Raw genomic sequence first — 27612 nt, 5'->3', positions numbered from 1 at the left:
AAGCCTGAAAAGCAGAGTAGTGATCCAGTTGCTGCCATAGACTTTTAAGGGCAGCATAGTATTTAGAGACAGGTAACTCCTTCTATGTAGTGTCATGAATTTTCTTTCAAATTTCATACACTTGAGCATCGTTCCCTACCTGTCCATAGGTCTCCTTGGCAGACTCCATATGTGATGGGCAGTTTCCAATAAAAGATAATTGCTGGAGAGGTCAAGCAGCATAGAGTGTATCAAATATGCCATAACCATAGCATCATTAGACAGCCATCGATCAAGAAGATGACTAGGTTCAGAGGGTGCAACCAAAGTGCCAAGGAGATGCCCAGTAAGGCCATGGCCAGCAATAGTTAAGTAAGTAGAACGGGACCACATGAGATAATTTGTCCCATCAAGCTTAATAGCTGAAGCATAAGGAAGATATTCAGGCTTATTTTGTCCTTCAACACCAGAAGTAGCAGATGTAATATCAGACCCATCCATAGCAGTCAAATATAAAAAACAATGCAGCAGCCGAGAGCCAAAAAAAACCAGCAAAACCTGATCGATCTAGGCAGAATTCGATCCAAGGTTGGGGAATGCTGGAAATCTGGAGAATCTTCAGTAGAAGGGGGCACCAATAGTGTCGAGTGAGCCTTGAAGTAGTATGAAGAAGATCTCCAAAGATCAGCCAAAGCAAAGAGGAGAAAACCCAAAAATCGATAAGAGTCAAGGTTTTGAAAAACCCTGAAGGGAGATCGATAATGGGTATGGGCTTCAAATAACTTGAAATATCTGTGGAAGTTGCTGTCCAATACTGCTATAGTGGATCTACAATAGGGAAAATCAACTTCCAACGACAAAAAGAGCTCGACATAGTTGTCAAGGCGTCGCCTAGGCGTCCAAGCGGGAATCCAAGGGCTAAGCTATGGTACGCTTAATTAGAGTCACGAAAGGCGTCCGCCTTGACCAACTAGGCGTCGCCAAGGCGGTTAAAGCGACGCCTTGGTGCGCCATGTGGTCAAGTCGGCCGCCTCTCTTGAGAGTGGTTTTTTTTTTTCATGCATTATTCCTTTATTCTGTTTCTTTGCTTTTTATTTGTTGATGTAAAAGTATTTCGTTTAATGCTGCTACATGGGATCATACAAAACTGAAATCCCTAAAAAGCTAAAAGTTAAAAACCTAAAACTTCTCAAAAAGTTAAAAAAAAGTGAAAGTCCTCGACCAGTTTTTTCTCTCTGCGAAATCTGCGCAAACGAAGGTGGCAAAGCTTCTTCCTAATTCCTCTATTCCGGCAACTAGACTTAGACGAAGGCGGCAAAGCTTCTTCCATCTGCGGCAAGGTAAGCTTCTTCCAACTCCATAGTCGTCTTCTTCTTCTTCAACTCTTTTTTTTTTTTTTTTATCGTCTGCTGCTGCTTCTCTTTTTCTTTTTTGGCTTGGATAGCTGCTTTGCTTCTTCTGCTTCTTCTTCTCCCTTTTTTTTTTTTTTTTTTTTTTTTGCTTGAATGCTTGGTTAACTTCTCTTCTTCTTCTCTGTAGTTTGTAACGCATGCTGCTGCTTCTCTTTTTCTTTTTTGCTTGGATAGCTGCTCTGCTTCTTCTTCACTTTAACGCACTAACCTGCTGCTGCTTCTCTGTTTTTTTTTTTTGCTTGAATGCTTGGTTAACTGCTCTTGTTCTTCTCTGTAGTTTGTAACGCATGCTGATGCTGCTGCAGCTTCTCTGTTTTTTTTCCTTTGCATAACTGCTTCTTCTTCTTCTCTGTTTTGTTTTATTTTTTTTCTTTGTTTAACTGCAGCTTCTTCTTCTCTGTAGTCTGTAACGCCTCCTGCTGCAGCTGCTTCTCTGTTTTTTTTTTTTTTTGCTTTGTTGAACTGCTGCTTCTTCTTCTTCTCTGTAGTACTAACACCTGCTGCAACTATGTCTTTTATGAAATGATGATAATAGTTAGTTTTTTATCTAGGACTTAGTGATTATTGATTAGTGATTAACTGATTAATAAATAAGATAATGCTGATTATTCATTTTTTACTTTGTGTTATTTCTTTTAGATATTTAATTAATTTATGATGTTTGATTATTCTGAATTTTAATGTATCATGTATTATTTTTCATTTTGATGACTTGAGGTGGCTTAAATTTAATTTTTAATGATATAAGTGCATCATGCCATCATGTATTGAGTGTTTGGGGCGGGGGGCGGGGGGGGGGGGGGGAGGGGAAAAACTAACACTAGACCGCCTTTACCGCTTAGACATGCCTGCACCGCCTTGGACCGCCATGCCGCCGTGACAACTATGGAGCTCGATCTTCAAGAAGGGGAGAATTCCAAAAAATCGCAGAGACAAAGGGCAACAGCTATCGAGCTTGATATGTGATTAAACCATCTGTTGAAGAGGTTGGATTGAGGGCAGCATCTAGATCGTATGATCACCTCATTAGCCCTTGTGAGTGAAGAGAACCAAAAAAAAGAAGATTGAGTGCAGGAGGGTGGAAGAGAAAAAACGATGGAGGGGATGGGGTTTTGAAAACCTAGATCAGAGAAGTTGGCTCTGATGCCATGTTAACAAATTAGAAAATTGGGAGAATGCTTGAATGATCGAATTGACCAAGCAAGCCTTATATTAATAGCATTAAGAATTACATCCTAATGACCAAAATACCCTTAGATTAGCCGACTTGGCTAGGCAATACATAAAACACATAATAAAACCCCAAAAAGACCAGAATACCCCCATGGTATTCTAGTTTACATTATTCAACAATACCGGTTACAAATGCAATGGTGGGGTCGGGCCTCTACCCCCAAGCTGATCCATATCTGGTGTATCACGATCCCTCACCCACTGGAATAGGGGATCCTCATCATCATCAGAGTCCTCTTAGAAGATGTTTGCTAACTCGATGGGTTCTTTATCATTGGTGTCCATTCCTTCGCATATCATCTTTCGTTTCATATTGTAGTGCACATACACCACCTGCTCCAGTCGTTCGTGACCCAATCTGTTCTGCCTTTTTGAGTGGATTAATGAAAATGTACTCCAGTTGCACTCACATTCAGAGGATGAACAAGTCTGTGAGAGCACTCTCACTGCTATCTTCCTCAGGTTGAGTGAACTTGTACCATAAAGCACCCACCAGTCGGCTGCATTACAAGTATAGAATATTAGGAATATGTGCATTCTAAGGGATAAAATTATAATTCATAAATGTAATGCCATGCTACCTACCAAGGCCTGACTTTTGTCTACCTTCCATTGCTGCTTTTCGATCGAAACTTGTTGTGGCCTCTCTGAAGTATTGGATCTGTTTTCATTTCAAATTTCAAATATTGTTAGAGGCATATGTATTACTAGTTAGTAATTACATTGAAGTTCATTTATCAAATCTGTGTTTAGCCCAAGATCATGCGAGTACTGATACTTTGGATTCAAATAGTTTGTTGGTAAAGTGAAAACAAATATAACTTGTTAGTGACTTAATGCGTTTTGAGTTTTGAAAATGTAAATGTAAAAATTCATATAAAGTGTAAAGTATGTTGAAGTGTTGAACTCACCGGCTTTATACAATGGATGACTAAAGTGCTTCTCCCATCGCTCAGCAACAATGTTAATATATGACCTTGCACTCCGGGGTATCACAGCTCTGACCATTTCCTTTATCTTCTGAAGGGTAGCATAAATGTGGGGCAAGGTAGGCTTCTTCTCTGTATCAACCAACCTTAGTACTACCACCACTGGCTCTAATATGGCAACAACTTTAAGCAAGTCCTTCCAGAATTAGTCCCTTGCAATGGTCTCTTGTGCTGCCTTCCCTTCTTCTGAATTAGACCCCTGCCACCAAACCACTGTTCACCTGCAAACATAGACCTCAGACCTATCTTCTTCGTCTAAAAGCTCTTCAATGCAATGTAATTGGTGGCAAATCGAGTGACACCAAGCCTCACTAAATCGCCATTGCATTTTTCCCTCAACATGGCTAAAGCATAACCATGGTTATATACAAAAGTGGTTACTTGTCTTGCCCTCTTGACCACACTTGCCACCAAAGTTTTCTTCCCCATGTCCTTGAACATTAGATCAATGGAATGTGCTACACATGGAGTCCAAAGGAGGCGGATCCTCTTACTCTTCTTGTTCATCAACTTCTCTCCAGCCTTTTTAAAGTTAGAACCGTTATCCGTCACAATTTGGATAACAATCTCTGGTCTTATATCATCCACCACTTGCTTCAGTTCCTTATACAAGTATGATGTATCATTTATATGCTTCGATGCATCGACAAACTTTAAGAATATTGTCTTCCCATTTCAACTCATCATGAAATTGATAATGGACTGTCTAGTAGGTCCAGTCCAACTATCAGCCATAAGGGTAACCCCATACATCTCCCACCTTGGCTTCAGACCCTCAGTGTACGCTTTAAGCTCATCTACCTCCTTAGGAAAATATACATTATATAATTCGTGTGATGTCGTCCTAGGTCAGCCCTCCCTGCAACGTTAAGGAATGCATGATAGTATGTTCTCTGTGCTACATTAGCTGAAATGCCATTGTAGAACATGAATTTGCTAAAGGCATTACGTGTTTCCTCTTGTTTACCACCAAACACTTGTGGGATGGTTGGCTAGTAGGCATCTTATTGCCTAAAACTATATGGATCCTGCTCAAAAATGGGATCTGGGGAATGTACTCATGGTCGGGTTGGGGGCCGTGGGATATAAGGATTCTGTTTTGTGTCAGTGCTTCTCCTCCTCTCATTTTGTTGCACTGGTGCAGCTGAGCCAGATCCACCAACTCCTCTTGCTTGCTCATGTCTTCTCATATTCTCAAAATGCAAACTTTGTCTACTCTCTGCCAAAGTCTGCTGGTAAGTTCTCCACTCAGCCTTTGATTCGAAGTCACCAGGTGAGGGCCTATATTCAGTATCATCTCCACATATCTCTACATCAGGCCTCTCTAGTACTGCCTCATCAAACTCTTTTTGTTGCCTTTCCCACTCAGCTTTCTTTGCTCGTCCGCCTCTCAAGTGTTGTGCCATGGCCTGCTGCACTCGGTAAGGAACATTTGCGCATTTGGTAACGTCCGTACTTGTACTAGACAAATGTTGCTTTAACCTAGTGGCTCCTCCAGATAGCAACTTTCCACAATAGTTACACTTGGACTTCTTTTTATCCTCAAACATTGGGACTCCATGTTGCCATGCTATATCAACACGGTCTCCCATTGTGTATCAAATGTCTTACTTTTTACATTGTTACATAAAAAAGCAGCAACTAGATCAATTGATCACCTCATTAGTGCTGCCCTTTGAGAAAAGTTAGAACCAAGAAGAAAGAGAGAGGAGAAGACCGAGAGAAGGAGAGAAGAGAGAAAGACGATGGAAGGGAAGGCTGTTCTGTAACCTAGATCAGATTTTTGGTTTGATACCATGTTAGCAGAACAGATTTAAGGCTGTAATGCTCGAGTGATCAATGTGACCAGCCCAAGTTCTTTATTTATAATAAAATCTCAAGAGGAAAAATTACATATATGCTTCCTTACTAACCCACTCTACTAGTTAGAGTCGGTGGAGGGGGGAAAAGCCCAAATATGCCCCCTCCAGCCCCCCCACCTCCCCCCCCCCCCCCCAACAGCATATTCTTACAATTAACACTAGTTTACATACTTCCGCTCATCAAAACATCTCAGGACCTTCACTGATAGATTCACCTACACCTGCCTAGCATAACCAACACCTCAAACCCTAATCCTAACCAAACCCTAACCCTAATTTTGACCTAAAACCATATTCTGCCCCAATCGGACTACCAGTTCATATCAGATCCTGTTGTACTGTCTCCTAGTTGGTCTCCTACCAATCTAGGACTACATTACAGGGTGACTTAAGATACAAGAAGCTTCTTCTATGCCATGGTAACAGATGTATGGCCAAGATGGATGCTACAATTAACTTGTGGATGCATTCTGGAACTTGCATATTGGTTCCACAAGTGCTGCATGTGTACAAGATTGAGGAAACCTAATTCAAGGTTTTAAGCTGAACTCCCTATGATGTCTCTGGCTGTTGATGTTCCCATTGGGAAATGTTAAACTGAACAATAATAGTGAACTACAGACCAAACAGTATGAACTGCTGCCCAACTTATTGTCCAACCACTTTCCCTATTTTGAATTGCTTCAGCTTCCATTGAGAAGAGTACATTGATTAACTACAATCCCTTGCAAGAAACAACAGATAATTGGTAACTAATTCCTTCTCTGGATAAATATGCTAAACCCAGATTAGTCATCAACTTCAGGCTTTGAAGCGCTACCATGTAGGAAAACATCCCATCGTGGCTTGCTATGACTGTCCTTCAAATGCTCTCTTTGATGATGTTTGCATTCTAGAAACCATTGTTCAACAACAAGGCTATTGGCTAATCATTACATAGTCAACGCTTTTCAGTCCATTATGGGTATAGTAAATTTCATTGCATGACTTTTGTGTTCTTCTGTTCTGGGTTTTGCCTTTCCTATTTACTTTCTGGTCATTGATGTTTAATTATAAAGATCATGAAGTCTTATTCCCCTACTGTTCTATTGTGATTTCATGTTTCCTTTTAGGCTTTCAGACTTTATTATTTCATTTTATCCGCAATACAACATTCTTGTTCAGTAAAGCATTATAAGATATATCATGTAGACAACTTTGCTGCTAGATACCCTCAGTCAATCTGCACTTATGATTGTTGAGATTCAAAATAAACAGGTGAAGACTGTTGATGGGGTTACTGAATTACAAACTCCCCCTGGTACTCAACCTGGCGATGTGATTGTGTTAGCAAAAAAAGGTGCCCCAAAGCTAAACAAACCATCGATACGTGGTGACCATTTATTCACTATTAAAGTCACCATACCCAATCGTATTAGGTATGGTCTTATATCAATTTAATTTTTCTTATCATTTTATGGGCATAGCTTATTTAGTTGGTATATGAGATTTGCTAAATTCCAATTTTTTGAATGCCTATGAATTTGAATTGTCTTTTATTTGTTAAACAATCAATTGATGACCTTTGAAATTCTCTCTTAAAGCAGCGGAATTAGCCCCACCTGATTTTGGTTTTCATTGCCAGTATGTTACCAATTTTTAACTAGCTTGGTGGATGCCAATTGATTAAAAAATTGGACTTCACTGGGAAGGAGATCAGGCAATGAATCACTAACTGCTGGAAAATCTGGTTTAAATTGATTTAACTGGTCAAAAAGGAAAATGAATAAAAGTTGAAGGGATTTGGAAGATGGGAAAAAAAAACATATCAGTAGAGATCTTGAGAATCCAAAATGCAGAATCTGGTGCAACCAGATGCAATCTGAGAGTATTCTATGGTGCAACATCTTCATAGCAAAGGTTACCATGTTAGATTGGAATAAAGAGGTAAAAATGAAACTTTATGCCAAAACTTAAACTGTGGATTCTAAGGTCAATAAGGCTTGGAAGAGAGGTAAGAAGGTTGTTTAGAAATATATTGATCTATGTAAAAATTAAATCAAAAGAACTTGATTAATATGACTACACTAAGAAATAAGATACTTACGCATGCTTCACATGTCTATCAGAATACGTCCAGCCAATTTCTAGCTCACGTACATGAAACATTGACAACAAGTTGTGTGTCGGCCTGACCAAAGTGTCAAATTAGTGTTGTTCTGTTTCCAATATAGAAAGATGGAGTATTGAAAGTGTTTTAAGACCTAAGATAATATGAATATTCCTACTGCCTCAAGATAGGAAAATTTATAAAAATAGAAAAATCAGAAGCTTGTTAAACCAACAAATCATGCCACTTCCAACTTCTAACCCTTCCTGTGAATATGTGGATCCCATGTCTTAATAGAAACTCCATGTGATCCTGCTAGAAATCAATTCCTTTCCAACTTGCACTATTGCAACCTGTTGGTTGTGGGTTTAAAACTTGGAAACAGCCTCTCCTGTGAAGCAGGGGGTAAGGCTGCGAACATTTGCCTCCCTCAGACCCTGCAGTAGCAGGAGCTTTGTGCACTGGTTGTGCTCCACATCAACAAGAGAGAGAGAGAGAGAATTCCAGGGCTTTCCTAGTCACTATAGTTTTGTTTAGTTATCTTCACAGCGCCTCGATATCTGCAAATCAGCCAATCAAATCCAAAAGAGTGAGCAAATCCCGGGAACCCCTTTCACATCTTTCTTGCTTTAGCATCCCTCTACTCTACTTCTTCCATACCACTCCCAACGCCGCAGGGCAAAAGGTTATGAATATTGAGTTGTGTACGTCTACTCGTGAGATTATTATTGACTAAACAAAACATTGTGTGTGTGTGTATGTGTGTGTGTGTGTGTGTATTGTTATTTATGGTTCTCTTCTTGATTCTACATATTGTTATTTAAGGTTTTCTTCTTTTACTGGTTCCTACTTTTCAAATCACATAAGTTTTTCTAAAACTTTCGACATTCTTGATTTATTTTTGCAGTGCAAAGGAGCGTGAATTGCTTGAAGAACTTTCCTTCCTAAATGACACAACGAGTAGTCGTCAACGAACTCGCCCTAAAACCAAGCCACCAAGTAAGGCAGTTTTCTCTCTTTTTATTTTTTTTTTTTTTTTTTTTGGGGGGGGCGGGGGAGTGGAGGGGAGGGGAGGACATTTGGTGTGGGTAGGTAGGTGAAAGATGTGGAATTGAATTAACATCACCTCCAGTGGATTATCAAAGGCTACTTCTATAAAGGAGAATTAGACTGAAAACGAAGGCAATCGAGATTTAAAAAAAAGCCCTATGCATATGAGATTTGAACCACTGTTCAGTTTTGTATACCTTAAAACAGTAGCAGTTTGCTTAGAACCCCACCCCACAACAACACCCCCCCCCCCCCCCCAGCAAAAAAAGAATAAATTTGGTTGCTTGTGATCAATTTACTATTGATTTAAGCCTTTAATATGAAGCTTAAGTAATAGGCTTCCCACTGAAAGATGCACATTACTTTTTGCAGCTGAAAGCTCGGAAAGTCAGATTGGTATGGACTCAGAGAAAACTGAAGAACCTGGAGCTCCAAATGACTTCTGGCAAAACCTAAGAAATGTTGCCGGGTAATCTATTTATTTATACTTTTTCCATTTATTAGTTACTGTTACTGACTATTTACATATTGATAATTAGGAAACTTTAGAGTAAGTAATGCATCATTAGCCACATTTCGTATCTGTGAATTTTGTTGCCCAGACTTTCCATGAGCTCCGTATCATTCTCTCAGCCAAGACTCTACAATTGGCTTAGTTTAATCTCATAGATTCTTACTGGGTAGTGATAGAAACTTAAGATTATTCACTTGCTGATATTCATCATATTTAGATGTTTCCCCTTTGCTGATAAATCCTCTTATTAGATTAGTGTTCTTTCTTACTTTTAGGTATCCATATTCTGCATCTATTTGATGCAATATTGACTAATCTATCTCATCTGTACTATCCTATGGCAATAACTGTTTGTCTTTTTGATGCACTTACAATCTTAAGAAGCATCCAGACATTACATCAGTAATAGGCACACCACTGATAAAGGGTTACAGAGAGTCCTGGAAACTGACTTTAGAAATGGTCAAGCAATCAGAATGGACGTCTTTTTAATTTTGAGTTTCTTAACTTCTTTGTAAATTCCAGTATGTTCAAGTGAAGAAAATCAGAGTAGTATGCACACCTGAATTTCTGATCGTAGCATATTTCTAAGAACTGTTCCCTTTTTTCCCAATAAAGGGCTCTGGGAAGAGGAGAAGAAAAGAAAAAAGTTAATTTTGAACAAGCAACTCAAACCATGCAGTATTTGGATTTGAGTACATATCACGTTGACAGTCAATACTTTTATAAGCTGACCACATTCATGAGAAATATGTGATTATGGAACTTACAGGGGATTATGGAACCTACAGGTCTGTTGCAAACGGAGCTCTGAAATGGCTGAAAGATAACCTCTAATCTTGAAGACTCTTTATGTGAAGTTCAAATTCTTTTTCTGCTCACTTGTGTATCATGGGGGCCATATTGTTTTTCTCAGAAGCGTCCTCAAGATTGAAGCAGCCATTTAATTCTTGTGGTGCATTTTCTCCTTGCTGATATTTCATCAAAGAAATCAAGCAGCATTCAGAGTGGAAATTCTTTTATTATATTTGTCCCTTGTAAATCTTCAAAAACTGTTAATCCACATTTGATTGGAACAAATGTATCCAATCCATTATATGAGCTCACTAGGATGTCCGGCTATACATAATAGAGAAATCAAATCTGTATTGGATGTGTATAAGTTCATGTTTCACTGCCAGCACATCTCTCTTTCTCTCTCCCTCTCAATCTCTCTTTTGTGTGTGTGTGTGACCCATGGGCATTGAAATTGAGCATCTACTAACAATTTTTTGATAAGCAACAGGGTGGTAATGTTGTTTGTACCTGTTTCAGTCTTGATAGTTTGTAATCCTTATATTATGAGGATAGCACATGTCAATAATTATTTTGTGTCAGTAAGAATAGCAGTTGCCCATTTATTTAAGTAGTGTACTTATGCCAGCTCCATTCTTGCCCACCAGACATGGCCAACCACATTTGAAGTACAACAATTTAAAGGGCACAAAGTGTGTATGTGCAATAAACCCTGAAATGGGTTAGATTGGGATCACAAGGGCGTTTGCTTGACATACATGCAAGATGAAGATCTGAGTTCAGTATCATACCTTGACAACACTGTTTCACACGGCCAGGATGGTCTGGTAGGCGAGGTGGCTTTGGCAGTCCCCCAGTGCATGGATGTGTTCAAATTTCCTTATACTTCCAGTCCAGTATTGTTATGTTACATGTATGATATTGTCATATAGGTAAAAGGAAAAATGTCTAATCTATGGCTCGATGAAGGAAGCCAGCATTGCCTTGATGGTTTGCCCTTTAGAGCCTTGTGGATGGGAATCCCCTTTGAAGTAGTCACTTGTTAAGTATATCAAGTATCATCTCAATCATATGACCCGCTAAGGTGTCAAAATGTAACCGGGACCGAATACCGAATCCAAAACAGAGCCGAATTAATTGAACCAGACCGGACTGAATTAATTCGGTTCGGATTCGGATCGCCCAAGTGAGATTTTAATTCGGTTCGGTTCGGATACGGTTTTGATGTAAGAACCGTTGGTTCTAACTGAATGACCGAACCTAAATCGTTAGATTTTTTAGTTTTACAACTTTATGTTTGACAGTTGACCTTTAGGCTTTAGGCATTAATGCTTTATTCCTTCCTTCCTTTGCCGCACGAGACTCTTTACCTTCTAAAGTTCCAAGTTCCAACCTATATAAATTTTATAGGGTTTTACTCTCTATTCTCTAAGACTTTGTCTCTCCCAAGTTCCAATTTCCAATCTTTTATAATTTTTGAATTAAATGGATTTTCAAATTGTGCATTTAAAAATGTTAGAAGGCCCAAAAATACAGAATGGGCATTTATAGGACTTTTAGTAGCAGATGTTGCTGGGATTTTAAATCCAAATAGTAGAATCGTTTAGCAAACCGAATAGCAACCGAGCTGTATAACTGAATTAAAATCGTATTAAGACCTGAATTGAAACCATATTCTATAACCGAATTGGAACCGTAATCGAACCGAATCGAATAGGTTTGGATTTGGATCACACTATCAGTTCATGGAACAGAACCGATTGACACCCTTATGACCTACTATGTTGAAATTTTAACTACCTATATGTGAATCAAAGTTACCCCAAAACTGTTAAAGATGAATTTTCCACTGCTTTTTGGAGCACTATATCTTCACATGAAAAATCAAATTGCTAAATAATTAGAGATAATATATCCCTAAATTTTTAGTAGTAATGGAACTGCGACGTGGTAGCTGGGTCTTGAAAATGGTCGGGGAATGATAAGGACCTTGTTGGCCAGTTGTAGCTAGGTCTTGGGATGCTCGGCCATTTTCATGTCTTCCCTCATCCATACTAACTATGTTCCAAAGCTTAAAACAGTCTTCTCCTTCAATGGGTTGTGCGAAAAAATGTTATCTGAACATTTTTATTAAAACCTAAATCCTGACCCAAACCGAATCGATCAGTCATTTCGAGATTTTATCGGTTGGGGAATTCCTTATCATACCCACGGCTAAGTTTAATCCATGCCAAGATATTGCCTGATTTCTCAAGTGCCTCTTAGAAGTCCCTGTGGGAAGATTTAAAACTTGGGTATCAGCCAATTTGTAGATCGGATGAGGCTGATACACCCGATCCTAGATGATAGTACCAACTAGGATAGTGTTATATCAACCAATGCTTAAACCCCCCAAAAGCATAGACCCAGTGAGGCCTAGGACACCAGATCAAGCCGGGGCCACGCAAGGAAAACTATACTCTGACAATCCACAAACAATAAAGCGGAAGAAGAACATTCAAAGTTTCAAACCAAGACAAACTTCAGAGTAATAACAACTAACACAAAAGCAAAATGGGTTTGATGACTCTAAACAGTCCAATATATACAACTAAGGATCGAAAGTGGTTACTCAAAGTTAAGCCCACCCGAAATACATCATCTTCTAAATAAGAACTGAACTGTATCAATGCCAAAATTACATTCGCCTATCGGGTATAGAACCCTCATAAACAAACAAATAATTACAAGGTTAACTAAACATTCAACATCAAAAGTAAAAGATCTATGTATCCCCTACGCCTCGTCTGAAAACGGTAGCTTGGTCCTAGGGTAGTTGTACCACAGTGGCTCGAGGGCGGGGTTGGCTCAAGTTAGGTTCGTTTTGTCTCTTTCTAGGTGTTTTTGGGCTTGAAAATGGGGACAAGTATTCGCGGGGGACGTCGTTTGTCATCTGTGTCTAGTTGTAGTCATTGTTGGGGGTGGTGACAAAATTCAACGTCTACAACTAGCTAAGAGGATTTGATGCTTGACAGCTCACAATTAGTTAGAAAAATTAGTCAATTGGTTTGTTGGATTGTAACATACTATAAATAGAAAATGTATTCTTGATGAAAGGCAATAACGAAATAACTCAATGCTTCTCTCTTCTTTTTGTTCTTCTTTCTATTCTCTGCAACTCTCTAAATTCTGGAGTTTTGTTCCTTGAACTTGAATCAAGAACATAATGGTCACAAAAGGCTACCATTTGGTGCTTTCGTTGGGAGATCGTCTATATTACGCCCCTATCCCAATAAGGGATAAAATACAATAAAAGGTATGACTAGGACAACATGTGTCATTCCAATAAGTCACCAGGATCACAGATGCAGTGTCCCAAACCACAGTTATAAATTAATATTAAAAACACAATAATATTAGAATGCGGAGAAAGGAAATGTTACATAATGATCAGAATATGAGCGGAAGCGTTTAAATAGCAATTACAACATGTTCAATTCGCTAAGTGATACATGATAAAGTTCTAGTACTGTTTACCTGACTGACCATGACATAACTACTCAAATTATACTGTATAACATATAATGTTTATACCAGGGCACGAAGTCCCAAAAGAATAAAAAAGGGAACAGGTCCCTATTGTCCGATGGCTGTCACTGAGAGGGGGGTGAATCAGTGATTTAAATTCTTTCAATTTCTTCCCCACTGATACTGGTAGTTACTGGCAGAAGCTGAATACAAATCACAAAGTCGTGTACACACCCCAGCCAGGCTCAAAGGCTCTACGAAGTGTGTACACCCATCCTGCAGCCCACACACTTCAAATACAAGTACGAACAAACACACAATTCCACACGTACAACACAAGATATACGCGGTTCGACAAATTACCTACATCCACGGAGCAATGCCACTATGGGCTTCGTATTTGCGCAATACTCAACTTTGCTGCACCTACAGCTGGGAGCACCCACACCCAATTTTTCCCAGCATAAAACTGAGAGGGCAAATAATATCAGTACAAGATAGCACCCACTCCCAGTATTTAGCAGCCACTAAATACAATACAAAATCAAGAGAATTTTGGGTTTATAGCAATACCCTACAATCAAGCTCAGACTAGCTTAGGTTACCAACATGCATCACCTAACACTAGTAATAATAGAGAACACAGACAATCACAAAGGTAAACAAGAGATAAGAAACCTTACAACTATTTATCTGTATCGTTCTCAGATGTGATGGAGCCCACTGGAACTACCAACTCTTCCCTTGTAAGGAGAAACTTGGGTTTTCAAGTAGACACTGCTATGAGGGGACCACAATATTTCCTTTCTTCTTGTCTTCTTCCTCTTCTTGTATTTCCTCAAAAATACAATAAAAATTTCACTTTCTTCATGAACAGAGCTTCAACAACATCTCTCAATCTTCAAAAGATACATTTGAAATAAGCTATCATGCACCTGAAACAGCCTTTGGATTTTTCAAAAGAAAGCTTGAGAGAGTGGAGATCGACCTATTTTAGGTTTTCTTTTCTGTACCGTGTTCTTTCTCTCAACAGAGACAAAATCCCCAATTCCTTCTTAGCTTAGACTCAATGGCAAAAGATGTAATTCTTGTAATAAGAGAGGGCAATCTAATCAGCATGGTAAATCAATCAAGGAATATTCAATCTCCTCCAGAGATTTTCATTCAAGATGGGTGGACAAGATTGAATAAGGAGGAATCACTTAAAGTACTTTAAATGCATATGAGAATTAATCCAATGGAAATGATAAGGTACAACTCCACCCATCCCTTTTTATGTATGCTACCTATAGAAGCTTGTATGAGGGAATTTTCAAAATAACCTTGAGTACCCATTCTGAAATTCAAATTTCAAACACAAATTTCACCTTGGGAGGCACACTTGTCTTGGTCAACAAGAGTTTTGCTTTTTGAAAACTCATCATTAAAACTCCATTATCTCTCCATTGCCACCTCAACCAATACGGCCACTTGAACAAACTACTGAGCCAAATTACTAGATTGCCCTTGAGCTAAGAAGATGGTGCAAAATGCCCCTGAGCACTGAAAACTGCTGCATTACCTCAAACTGGCCACCTCATCACTGCTCAATACTTAGTTGCCAACAATGACAACCTATATGCAACAGTCCCAACATCAGTATGCCCCGTAGGCACAATCGTCGCAAAGACATCCATCGTCGTGCTCTTCAGTCACAGCCTTCGGGTCCTCGGCATCAATGTCATTGTACTCTGAGGACTGAACCTCAAGACCAGCAAGATAAGCATCACCTATAGCAACATCTAAAAGAGTGTACACAAAGGGGGTTAGTTCCACTGAGCCAGTGAGGGGATGAGGATGTACATACACACAAAAGTCACAAATAGTCCATGGTGCATGATATTATTAATCTTTTGCCACCTATCATACAATTCTAAGTCAAAGGATATATGCTACTACAATAACTCGGGAGACACTGTGGGTCCTTCCATTCTCACCACAATGAAACCTCAGTTATTACCATGGGGCCCTCGTCGGCAGTAGCCTCATACCACCCAGAGGCAGCCCCAATAACCAATGACTATCCTTGGCCTAGCTTCTCACACTCTTCACAGGCGGCAGGTGTCCTAGTTACCCAACACCTAAACCCCTGTTGGTAAGGGTCGTAGCATAGGAAACTGAACCTAACCATAGTTACACTACATGATTCCTATCGTGTCGAGAGGTATTCTGGGTGTATCAACATCCCTTTCCATCTAACAGTCGGGTACCAGCATGACACGGCGCATACAGGCAAGATGGCATGCAATAGAGGTTCATAAATTCCTGGGGTTTTGATGCCAGCACTTCCCGACACTGTAACCCGATACAAATCACAACAACATCACATCAATCAAGTAAGACATAAAATGCAAATAAACAGCATGCTTAGTAATGGTGAAATTAGCATGATAAATGTAAATTTAATAATAAACACACCCAAACAATCACCCAAAACCCAATCACCAATAATTTATGTATTGTTCAATGTGTTTAGTAAAGATTGCCTTGGTACACGTTCCCCCGTACTAGTTAGACAGCCTAGTGATGCGTGAACATATTGTTAGAAGATGTAGGTGGGTCCCATTAAGAGTCCCCAAGGGTTGCCATATAGTACAGCCTAAAGGAGCTCGAACGGAGGCACTCACAGTGAATCCATTGGTGAATCCGTTCTCAGTTAAGAGAAGCAGAAGCTGCCTTTTTTCGAACAGAACTAATATCAGAATATCAGAGATTGAGGGAATTTCATTCAAACTTGTTCTGAATAATACAAAGGGGGTGAGCCATATTTATAGGCTTACAAACAAACTATGGTTACAAACAAACCAGAGCTATCAAACCATGATTACAATAATTACAACCAAACCGTAGTTACTTTAAGCAGACAAACCATAGTTACTTTAAGACTTTTGCTAACAACCGTAGTTACTTTAAGACTTCTCAGTCTGTGTCGGGTCCACTGTCACTTGAGTAGGGGATAAACTCGTCGAGGGCATGGTCTATCTCAAATTCCACGTGGTGCCTCATCAAGTGATGGATGACAGGATGCTGTAACTGATGATTCACTTCCCAAGCAGTGCTGGTGGACTGAACGAGACAGACGGGCAAAGTGCTGGGGTCCACATCATTGTGGGCGCACATGGTATGCATGAAGGTGATCCATCCTTCTTTGGTGCTTTCAGTGTCATCACTGTGAAGTAAAAATATCCTCTTGGCTGGTTCCGTGCAGAATAAAGGTGGGGTCATAGGCAACAAGGTGGTGGTCAAGGATAGGTGGAGAGACTAGGTCATGGTGGATGAAGTCTGGGGGACGGTGGAATATGTACGTGACATAGAAATCATCACTAGGGAGATCCTAGAGCATGGTGATCCACTGGGAGACTAGAGCGAAGAGACAAAGGAAACGGGCCAGGTATTGGGGATACTGGAGGCGGAAGAAGTAGGTATGAGTAGGATTGGCAAAGACAGCATAGACTGTGTGTAAGTAATGTAGAAGATTGGGTTTACTGAAAGTTATAGCAATTTGGTGGACTGCTAAGAGGTGCCAGAAAAAGACTACACAGTCTTTGTCAAACATGGTTGGGACACGTATGGTAAAGGGAATAAGGAAAGGATAGTCGGGTTGACAGACAACCCAATCAAACTGGAGGCCATTTTTATGGATAATGGCTGCTAGAACAGATTGGTAGGTTTGAATACTATTGGCTTGTAAAGTTCTGAGAGAAATTTCACATAGCAAGGGTGGTGGAAGTGCAGGGAGTAAAGATAGTAGTGGGTCTATGGGTGGTGGTCCAGAAGAGGAAGATGGTTCAGAGGAGGAAGATATAGCAGGGTATAAGGGCATGCATAAAACAGGGATGGAGATGAAATAGGGGGTTTGTTTCTTGATAAGAAATCAGCCAAAGAGTTATCTTTTCCTTTTATATGCTTGACGTTGAATGACCATTGAGAGAACCATTGAGCCCATCATAAGAGTTGGGACTCTGGGAGAATCTTCTGCTTGAAGTGGAGCATCTCGGGGAAGGAGGTCATGTCCATTTCAACTTGGCAGGTGTGACCTATGAGGAAGACTGGAACTTTTCAATACCACGCCTGACTGCTAGAATTTCTTTGAATGTGGAGTGGTAGTGCTGTTCTGAGGGTTTGAATTCATCGCTGCGGTAACCACAAACCTTTCTGGACTTGTCCGAAGCTTCTTCTAATAGAACTGCACCCCATTGGGTATCACTGGCATCTGACTGGAGGATACGGAGACCTGTGGATGGTATCTACAAGGTGGGAAGTGTCTGTGCAAGCCTTTTGAGAGACTGAATAGCCTGAATATGGACTTGGGACCATGGAGGAGGGTCCTTCTTGAGAAGACGATGAAGATGGCTGGTAAACTGAATCTGCTTTGGGAGGAATTCTGTCATGTAGTTGACAATTCTGAGGAACTGTTGCAACTATTGTCTTGTAAGGGGGCCATCAGAGAACTCAAGGAGAGATCGTCCTATATGAGGCTGAAGATGAAACTTGCCTTGGGTGATGGTGACACCAAGGAAATTAACTATAGACACTGTTATTTCCATCTTGCTGGGTGAGAGCATGATGCCATACTGGATAGTGAGTTCTAGGAACTATTAAAGGAGCTGGTGATGATCTTCTTCTGTTGCAGAGAAGAGAAGAATGTCATCAATGTAGATGAGCCCCTGAGACTGGATGGGTTCGTAGACTTGGAGCATTGCTTTCTAGAACAGTGAAGGTGCAACCTTAAGACCGAATGGCATTATAGTCCATTGAAAATGATAACCTGGAATGCAGAATCCTATTTTGGGACGATCATCTGGGTGGATACCAAGCTGCCAGAAACTTGCCTTTAGGTCGGACTTGCTGAAGATAGTTGCCTTGGAGAGCTGGAGAAGAAGTGCTGGACGAGTGGGTAGAAGAAATTTATCGTCAGCCAGGAAGGTGTTGAGAGGCTGGTAATTGATGACTAGCCTAAGTTTACCACGAGTCTGCTCAGCACGTTTATTGACATAGAATGCTTCACATGCCCAAGGAGAGGAGGTGTGCTCAATAAGATGTTAGGCTTGGAGGAGGGCAACTTCTTGACGAGCAAGGGTGAGATGTTCAGGCTTCATTCCTGAATGACTGGCCTTTGTTGGATTTGCATCCTCATTTTTCTTGAATGGCAGATGAATGAAGAATTTTGGGTTTTGCCATAGAGGATGATCGCACTTGGTAAGAAACTCAGTGTGAGAGTTGGCACTGCACTGGGAGATGAGTTGCTGCTTAATATCTGCAAGAGGAGATGTTAGTAGCAAATTAGAGACACTAGTCCAAGGGAGAAAATGCTTCTTATGGCTGATACCATGGATGCTCCATCGGAGATGGGGAAGTCGACAGAGGAGGTCGAATCCAATAAGAGCATCATGACCAGGGAGAGAAGAGCCTAACATAGTATGGCTAAGGGTAAGAGTTGGAAAAATCTTGAAACTGACGGGACCTTTAGAGATAAGGTCAACTGAGAAGGTTTTTCCATCAGTTGCAGTGAAATACTGCTTGTGGGGCTTCCAATACCAAGAAGGGATGACATGGGGGGCTAAGATAGTCATTGAACACCCTGTATCAAAATATCCAATGACTTTGACTGGGTGATCCCATGTGGTGGTGGAAATGTACAGTGGAGCCTGAGGAAGAGGGACTTTTGTGACTGGTAACATGGGCTGAGAGAGGGGCTGAGCTTGGTGAAGATCTGAAGGGTCTCTGAAGATGATAGGGTAGATGGGGTCAAATCCATCGGACTCAGTATCTGAAGGTGAGTCAGAATCATCGTCACAATTTTCAATGGCAAATAGCAGATCTGGAGAGAAATCATCATCAATAGAATATAATGATTCTATATCTGCATCTGGCTCATCCTGAATGGAGAACTGAGTAAACATGTGCATGAGCTTTGCCTTTTTCTTTTGATCAGGACAATTTTTGGCAAAATGTCCTATTTTTTCACAAGCATAGCATCGAGTAGAAGTTTTGTTGCGGAACTTCTTTCTTTTGAAGAACTTGTACTTCTGGGAAGAAGGGTGATGCTGCTGTTTCTTGAAACATTTATGCTTGGGACGAGCTTCTTTGGAGTGAGTGTTGTATTTGGAGAACTGTGATTTCTTCTTTGGAGGACAAGAGAAGTTGTTCTCTTTGCATTTGATCTTGAGATAAGATGTGTCGCATGCATCAGTGATCTTGTGGGTAGTTTTCTCCCACTGTTTGAAGAACTGTTGTTGATCACTTGGAACATTTATGCTTAGGACGAGCTTCTTTGGAGTGAGTGTTGTATTTGGAGAACTGTGATTTCTTCTTTGGAGGACAAGAGTAGTTGTTCTCTTTACATTTGATCTTAAGATAAGATGTGTCGCATGCATCAGTGATCTTGTGGGTAGTTTTCTCCCACTGTTTGAAGAACTGCTGTTGATCACACAGTTTTTGGAGAGCACTCAGAATCTCCTGGTAGAGTCGGCCAATAGGAACTTGGTTAAGCCGGAGACCAAGGTATTGCAGAGCTTTCAGGGCATCCTTGCCTAAGGGTTCCGAGAAGGAACTAAGGAACACCTGCTTCATGTTGGGATCATCCAGGCCACCGAGGATGTAGAATCTATCAAGCATCCTGGTATAATGCTTGGCAAGGTCGGCCTTCTGGAATGAACAACACTTCATCTGGAAATATTCCTCCCTGGCTTTCAGCCTGCTATTTTTAATGGGGCCAATCATCTCATTATAAAGTTGGGCAATAAAAATATCGATCGAAACTTGTGTCCATTGGAGTTGGCGGTAACCACCAAGGGCCATGAACCATTCTCGGAGAGTGTCATGGGTTCGGGCCAAAAATTTAGTGATAACACTTCCATTTATGGCCCCAGCCTGTAGGAGTTCTGTCGTTAACCAGGCATGGAATTCAGATATCCGTTCAGGGCACTTATGAAAAGGAAGGCCATCAAAGGTGAATAGCTGCTTCGGATCCTGGTTGGCAAAAGGTTGAGGGGCAGCCGGTTGAAGTTGTTATTGCTGCTGCTGTCCAATAGCATGGGTAGATCCATGGTCACTATCACTGTGAACAATGGGTTCAGTGACGTCCTCAGTTGGAGCCTGGGTTTGGGACTCGGGATGAGTCTGAAACACCGAGAGAGGCTCATCATAAGAGTCACAACTTGAGGTATCTGAAAAGGTTTCTTTGGTAAGAGGTAGCACCGGGATAGGGTCTTGCATTGTCAACTGGGTGAGGTAAGTGCTCAGGGTATTCGGATTTTGAGGAGAGGGGACAAGGGCAAGAGCCGTCTTAAGGATAGTGGGTTTAGGAGGAGGTACCCATGGAACGAAGGCAGGAGGTCCTGGTGGAGTGTGACCCGAAATGGGTTGGAAGGTAGGTTGCGAGGTTGGTGTGGACGTAGGTGTAAAGTACGAAGGGAGAGAAATGATGGGTGGATGAGATGGCTGAAATCTTTTCGGTTTCGGGGCTTTGATCTTTTGGGAGGCAAGGTTTTTCTGTTGCTCTTGGAGTTCTTTGAACATGGCTATGGGGAATGTATGAGAAACTTCTGGTGAAGGATGGGTAGGTGAGGAAAAAGAGTCAGAGAACAAGGGGTAGCTGTAGAAAGGCGGACTTGTTGGGAGGGAAGGCATTGGTGCCTGGGCATACCTCAACTAGTCCTCAAGAAGCCTCTTTTCCTTTTCTCGGACAGCAATAAGAACAGATGCATACGAAACATCTTTCACAGTAGTAGCAATATGCATGAGTTCTTGATGGAGAGTCTCAATCCTTGTTTTGAGGTAACGAACATCAATTTCATTTTGCTGAAGGGTAAGAGTATGGTGTTCCTGGTAAGAGACCAATTTGTGCAGGTATTGGTTCTGAACCAGGGCATTTTCTGCTTGCCAATTGAGCTGGGCTTCAACAGAAGAATTGACTGGCACCTGTCCCATATTGTCAACAACATTAGGTGGAGTAGTCTTCCACCAATGGTGATGGCGATCAAAATCTTCATAATCGACCATGGGGGGAAAAGTCCTGCTGATGCCTTCTGAGCCTGAGGCCATAAAGCAGGGAATGGGCTGCTAAGCTTGCTACTACCAAAGCATTAGGGGCGGCGATGCTGGTGGTGACGATGGCGTCAGAGGTAGATCTCGCTTACAAGTAGCAGGAGGTGGTTCCTAAAAAGGAGGCTTTGGAGCTGGAGAGACAGGAGGGCAGCAACCTAGAAAGCAAGGCTTGCTGGAGCCGTATTCAACGATGAACTGATAACAGCCTCTATCCTCTCTAAGGGGGCCAACATTTGGACAATCTGCCTGGTATCTTTGCCAAAGAGGATCATGGCCTTTCTTTTTCTTCTTAGGCTTTGGAGGAGGTGCAGGCTCGTCATCCGTATGATCGTAATCAGGACAATCACAAACGTCAAACCAGGTGTGGCCAGTTGGTCCAGAGAACTGATAGATAGGGACGTGAGGTAACCTTTCTGGAAGATCTTGAGTATAGATCGGGACTCATAATAGGAGGAGTGGCAGCGGGTATGTTATGAGTGGACTCATAAGCTGTGATCCAAGATTCAGGGATCAGCTTGATCAGCTCGGCACGGCTGATTTGCCTGGGAACATGGGTGATCGTAGGGATCCGATCTTCACCGATCTGGACAAATAATGCCGAATCATTATTGGAGAAACCAGTGTTAAGATTCATAGCATGATTCTAAAGCTTGTAACAGATCTGATAGTGAAGGGTCGCTGCATTTGCTGATTCTTTCTGAGGGGCACCAGTGAGTTGGACCAGGAACTGCCAAGCATCTAGAAGGTTGGGATCTTGCAGAGAAACATTGTAGTTCGGGTATACTATGTAGAAGACTGTGCTGTCATTCAGAGTGGTCTGGACATCAGTGATCGTGGCATGAGAAAAGTTGCAGAACCTTGTATCAAGTAGATTAAGGCGCATGGCCACGGGTGGTCCTTTTTGACCATGAAAGGTAGCAGTAATCTTCACAACTCCGAGATGGAGATGAATGTATCCGAGGGTGATCCACTGACAGATGAGGTCTGGATTGATCTCAACAAAAAAATACTATTCCTTGCTGCTGGCAGTAATCTGATTCTGTGAGAAAGGAGGTGCTTGGACGTATTCCTTGAGGCCAGGGGTCTTTTTAGGAGAAAGGATAGTCCAAAACTTCTTAGTAACAGAGGTAGGTGTTTTGGGGAAATCATCATAGGGATTGATGATGGGAAAATTCGTCGGGTGTATCTGCTGCTCAGCCGGAGTGTAACTGAGTTCGTATAGGTAATCTACCTTTGCTGCATGAGAGGTTTTGAGTGAAACACCAGAAGAAGAAGGAGGTTGAAGACTCATAGTTGATAAGAAGTGTATCTTATCCTTAAGAGATACTCGTTGTATAGATCCAAATATGGGTTAGCTGTCGGAGATATAAACGAATAGTGAAACAGTGCTGCCCAAGGTTCAGGCTGAAGGTAATCCGAGCGTGCCAGGATTATTAGCGATGACTGCCTGCAACCCACACCTTGCTCAAGAAACTTTTATCGGCCTGAGTCCTGAGAGAACATTGAATACCGTTTCCTAACAAGCCTTTCTGATGCAGAGGATCCATCAAAGACGGCAACTGCAAAGCATACTTTGGCATGGAAAATAACCAGGTCACACCATATCAAGATATGCACAAGGAGCAGAGCTCCGGGGGATAAAATACAAGAGAAAGTTTAGCCAAACATGGCTCTGATACCAAATATCACGGAGGTAGGCTGGTGGGTCCAGTCGAGGATCCGTTCTGGCCAAATATTCAATTTTAACCCATTTAAACTGAACGGATTCTCGAACAGAGGTCTGATGGTTTGGGTCCAGTCGTGAATCCGTTCAAGGCAAAACAGAAGTTTTGTAAGTCATTACCTCCCAACCTCATTTCTCATGGACACCATTACCTTCTAGGGTTCAAGAGAGGTTGCCAAAGGGTTTATTAAGGTCATGATGTTATAACCTAGCCATTGGTTTTTATGAGATTCAAGGGTTTGATTCACCCAAGGTTCATTTCTAGGTTGAGGTTATTAATGGACATATATTTTAGAGGGGCGTCTAATTAGGGTTAAATGAGGGATAGCAGCTCTCAATTAATCATATAGATTTAGGAATGCTTGGGTTTCAATGGAACCCTATAAGTCCGGTTTATAAAGGGAGAGTCCGATCGATTAGGTATAGATGGGAGAGAGAGAGAGAGAGAGAGAGAGAGAGAGAGAGAGAGACTGAGTGGGTGAGCTTACCTATAAGAGGATGATGCCAACTATAAGCCCTCCAAGTGGCAAGATCTTTCTCCCTCCATCTTCTCCTTCTTCTTCTCTTCCTTCTTTCTTTCCCAAGCTCTCCACGGTTTTGGTTGGTAGAGGATTAAATGAGCCAATAAACGGCTAAGGGGTGTTATTTATAGTAAGTGGCCCACTTAGGGCCTGTTTGGCTTGGGTCCCAAGTCCATAACTCATTTTAAATACCAAGTAAGCCTTGTGGGCCCACATACAAAGTCCAACAATGTAAGAGAGGCTGAGGGTGGGGTCCACCATGTCTGGGGACAGCCATTATGTCCGGGACACGGGCACGTGGGTCCCACACTCAAAAAACAATACACAAGCATAAAATAGTACGACCGGATTCTTGGACGGGCTCACCAGCAGTGGGTCCGTTCATGCTAAAAAGGCTGAACAGCTAAAGAAAGGTCCTCGGGCCTTGGCCCGTACTTCAAGGTCATAGAGGGGATGATGCAAAAGTATAAATAAGGTTAGTAACTTACCCCTTGATCGTCACAGTGTGTCCTCCGTGATCCCAAAGAGTTTCCTTAACAATGACTTCGGTAGGGCACTAAATGTCTAGGTGACATGACATAGGGTACACCTTCTGATACTCCTCGCTCTTGGGACTCATGCTAGGAGGAAAGTCCGTGAAGTCATCATCGATGAATTTTGCCCACTCTCAGTTGAGGAATCTATCCTCGACAGTTGACCCCGTAAACTGGTCAATGATCTTATGGGTTAGCTTGATGACTAAGGAGAACAGCTCACCGGCATAGACTTTTGCTCCATCTACGTGGCATAGAATAAGATTATACTACTAGTACCTGGGGGTGCGGGTATAACAGTCTAACGTGACTAATGGAACTCACGCAAGACAAACAAAGCTTACCTTAGAAAAAATCTCTGCACAGATGACCAACATGCAGAAGTAGATGATGGAGGAATTCATGTCAGTTCTGGTTCCAATACAACAGAAATTGGAGAAGTCCACAAATTTTGAAGCTAACAGGGGGTCTTCCTCTCACACTAGGGAGCAGTCTTCACCGTTCGCTAGAGACATGCAACATGCAACATCATCAACTTCTCCTTTCAAGGCAATCAAACTAGCTTTTCCTCGATTTAGTGGAGGAGATCCAACTGATTGGCTCTTTAAGGTTGAGCAATTTTTCTCATTTCATCAGGCATCAGAGGATCAAAAACTCACAATGGTATCTTTTCATATGGAGGGTCCTGCATCTAGTAGGTTTTAATGGATGTTTTACAAAAGACAGTTAAGATCGTGGCTTGAATTTGAGATTGCTCTCAAATTTTGTTTTGGGCCTTCTGCTTATGATGATCCACAAGGTGCACTTACCAAATTGACACAATCAAAGTCTGACACAACCCAATTTGAAGAATTATCTAGTAGTGTTTATGGCCTATCGGAACAATTCTTGAAAAGCTGCTTCATATCAGGCCTTAAACCTTTAATCAGAAGGGGGGTAATAGCTCATCAGCCCTTTAGTTTGCATCAAGATTTCGGACTTGCAAGGTCACAAGAAGATAGGTTGAATGAAATGAAGCTCTCAAGAAGGAATTGGGTGCCAAAACCTAGAGTTCAAAGTTCACTTCTGGGCCTAAGGCCATCACTTCCACCCAATATAGATTTCTTTGTCATATCTCTATAAGGAGCAGATGTAGTTCTAGGAGTTCAATGGTTACAATTGTTGGGGCCAATTACAACTGATTATGTGAAACTAACTATGGAATTCCATTGACAAGGCAGAAGAGTTCATTTACAAAGGAATGAGGAGACTCAACCTGATTATATTATAGTTAATCAGCTAAGGTAGCTAGCTAGAAGTAGAGGAATAACATCTTGTTTCACATTGATGGCCTACACAGTAGTGAATGGTCATGAGAATCAACAAGATTCTTCATCAATCAGCGTGGATCCTACCAACCAAACGATTTTACAGCAACACCACGAGGTATTCTCTGAACCATCTACACTCCCTCCTAGAACCACAGACCATAGAATTTTATTGAAAGCAAGGGCCAAGCCAGTAAACATTAAGCCTTATAGATACCCTCATTCCTAAAAAAAACAAAAATGAGATAGAAAAATACAAGAAATGCTAAATGTTGAGTTCATACAGTCTCGTACAAGTCCCTATAGTTAACTAGTACTTTTGGTAAAAAAAAATAAGCTTGAGATTTTGTGTTGATTACAGAGGCCTTAATGCTATCATAATTAGAGACAGATTTCCTATTCCTACTGTGGATCAGTTACTTTGATGAGTTACATGGGGCAAACAATTTCTCTAAGCTGGATTTACGGGCTGGATACCATCAAGTAAGAATGCACATTGATGATGTTCATAAAACAGCCTTGATGATACATCATGGGCATGGTGAATTTTTAGTGATGCCTTTTGGCCTCCCTAATGCTCCATCCACCTTTCAATCTACTATGAATCAGATTTTCAACCATTTTTGCTGAAGTTTGTTATCATATATTTTGATGACATTTTAGTTTATAGCAAATGTTTGACAGACCATGTAGAGCACCTCCAAAATATGCTCCAGTGCTTTAAACTACATCACTTGTTTGCTAAGTTGAGTAAATGCACTTTTGCTCAACAAATCCATTTGAAGAAATAATTGGAATGGCTTATCAATATGATAGCCCTCCACAATTTATTTATAATAGATCTGGAGGAAGTTCTAGAATAGAACAATTACAATAATACTCTAATTAACTAGAATAGAGAAAAATAACTAGAATAGAAAATACCCCATGGGTCGACCCATGTTACATTAATACCCATATTCCAACACTCCCCCTCAAGTTGGTGCAAAGATATCAGTCATGCCCAACTTGCACACTAGAGGTTGAAAAACTTTTCCACTTAAACCTTTGGTGAACACATCAGCCAATTGTTCTCCAGATTGAACATAAGGAACACAAACAGTCCCATTATCCAGATTCGCTTTGATAAAATGACGATCAATTTCGATGTGTTTCGTCCTATCATGCTGAATTGGATTATGGGCAATACTTATTGCTGATTTACTGTCACATAGGCAGAGTGATAGGAATACTCAAATCTTGCAACAAGGTTCTAAGCCACAATAGCTCACAAATGCCAAGAGCCATAGCTCTAAATTCAGCCTCTGCACTGGAACGGGTCACCACTGTTTGCTTCTTACTGCACCATGTAACACAATTTCCACCAACAAATATACAATAACTTGTGGTGGATTTTCGATCATGAGAACCAACCCAGTCTGAGTCAGTGTAGGCCTCAATCTGTAGATGATCATGACGAGATAATAAAACTCCTTTACCAGGAGCTGACTTCAAGTATCTCAAAATCCTGAGTACGGTGTCCAGATGGTTAGACCGAGGATCATGCATAAATTAACTAATAAGACTCACAACATAGGCAATGTCAGGCCTAGTGTGAGATAAATAAATTAGTCGCCCGACTAACCATTGATATCTCTCCTTGTCCACTGGTTCACCATCAGTGTCTCAAAAACGAGCATTGGCCTCAATGGGAGTATCCACAGGAGAATAGCCTAACATGCCAGTTTCTGAAAGAAGATCTAGAGTATACTTGCGTTGAGATAAGAATAGCCTCTGAGAAGAATGGGCCACTTCAATCCCTAAAAAATAGCGAAGTATGCCTAGATCCTTGATCTCAAATTCTGTGGCCAAATAGGTATTCAACTTGGAAATTTCAGCAGGGTTATTTCCAGTTACAACTATATGATCGACATATACTATGAGAAGAGTAATAATGTTGCCCATCGTTTTGATGAACAAGGTGTGATCTGCGTTGTTTTGTTTATAACCAAATGTCACCATTGCTGTCTG

The 27612-nt window shown here is 41.1% G+C and overlaps 1 protein-coding gene across 2 annotated transcripts in view; it reads left to right on the top strand.

The window, feature by feature from the left end:
* Nucleotides 1–10351, top strand: part of LOC122671378 (chaperone protein DnaJ-like) — a 114591-nt gene extending 104240 nt beyond the window's left edge. The window contains exons 8-12 of one of the 2 annotated variants that reach the window (XM_043868552.1): nucleotides 6733–6893; nucleotides 8472–8563; nucleotides 8987–9083; nucleotides 9920–9992; nucleotides 10315–10351. In XM_043868552.1, coding sequence (XP_043724487.1) covers nucleotides 6733–6893; nucleotides 8472–8563; nucleotides 8987–9083; nucleotides 9920–9965 — 396 coding nt within the window. In that variant the 3' untranslated portion in view covers nucleotides 9966–9992; nucleotides 10315–10351. The other variant, XM_043868551.1, reaches the window with a different exon arrangement.
* The last annotated feature ends 17261 nt before the right edge of the window (nucleotides 10352–27612 follow it).

The sequence above is a fragment of the Telopea speciosissima genome, chromosome 8 (assembly GCF_018873765.1).
Source record: "Telopea speciosissima isolate NSW1024214 ecotype Mountain lineage chromosome 8, Tspe_v1, whole genome shotgun sequence".
Lineage (NCBI taxonomy): Eukaryota > Viridiplantae > Streptophyta > Magnoliopsida > Proteales > Proteaceae > Telopea > Telopea speciosissima.
This window is presented reverse-complemented; position numbering and strand designations above follow the sequence as displayed.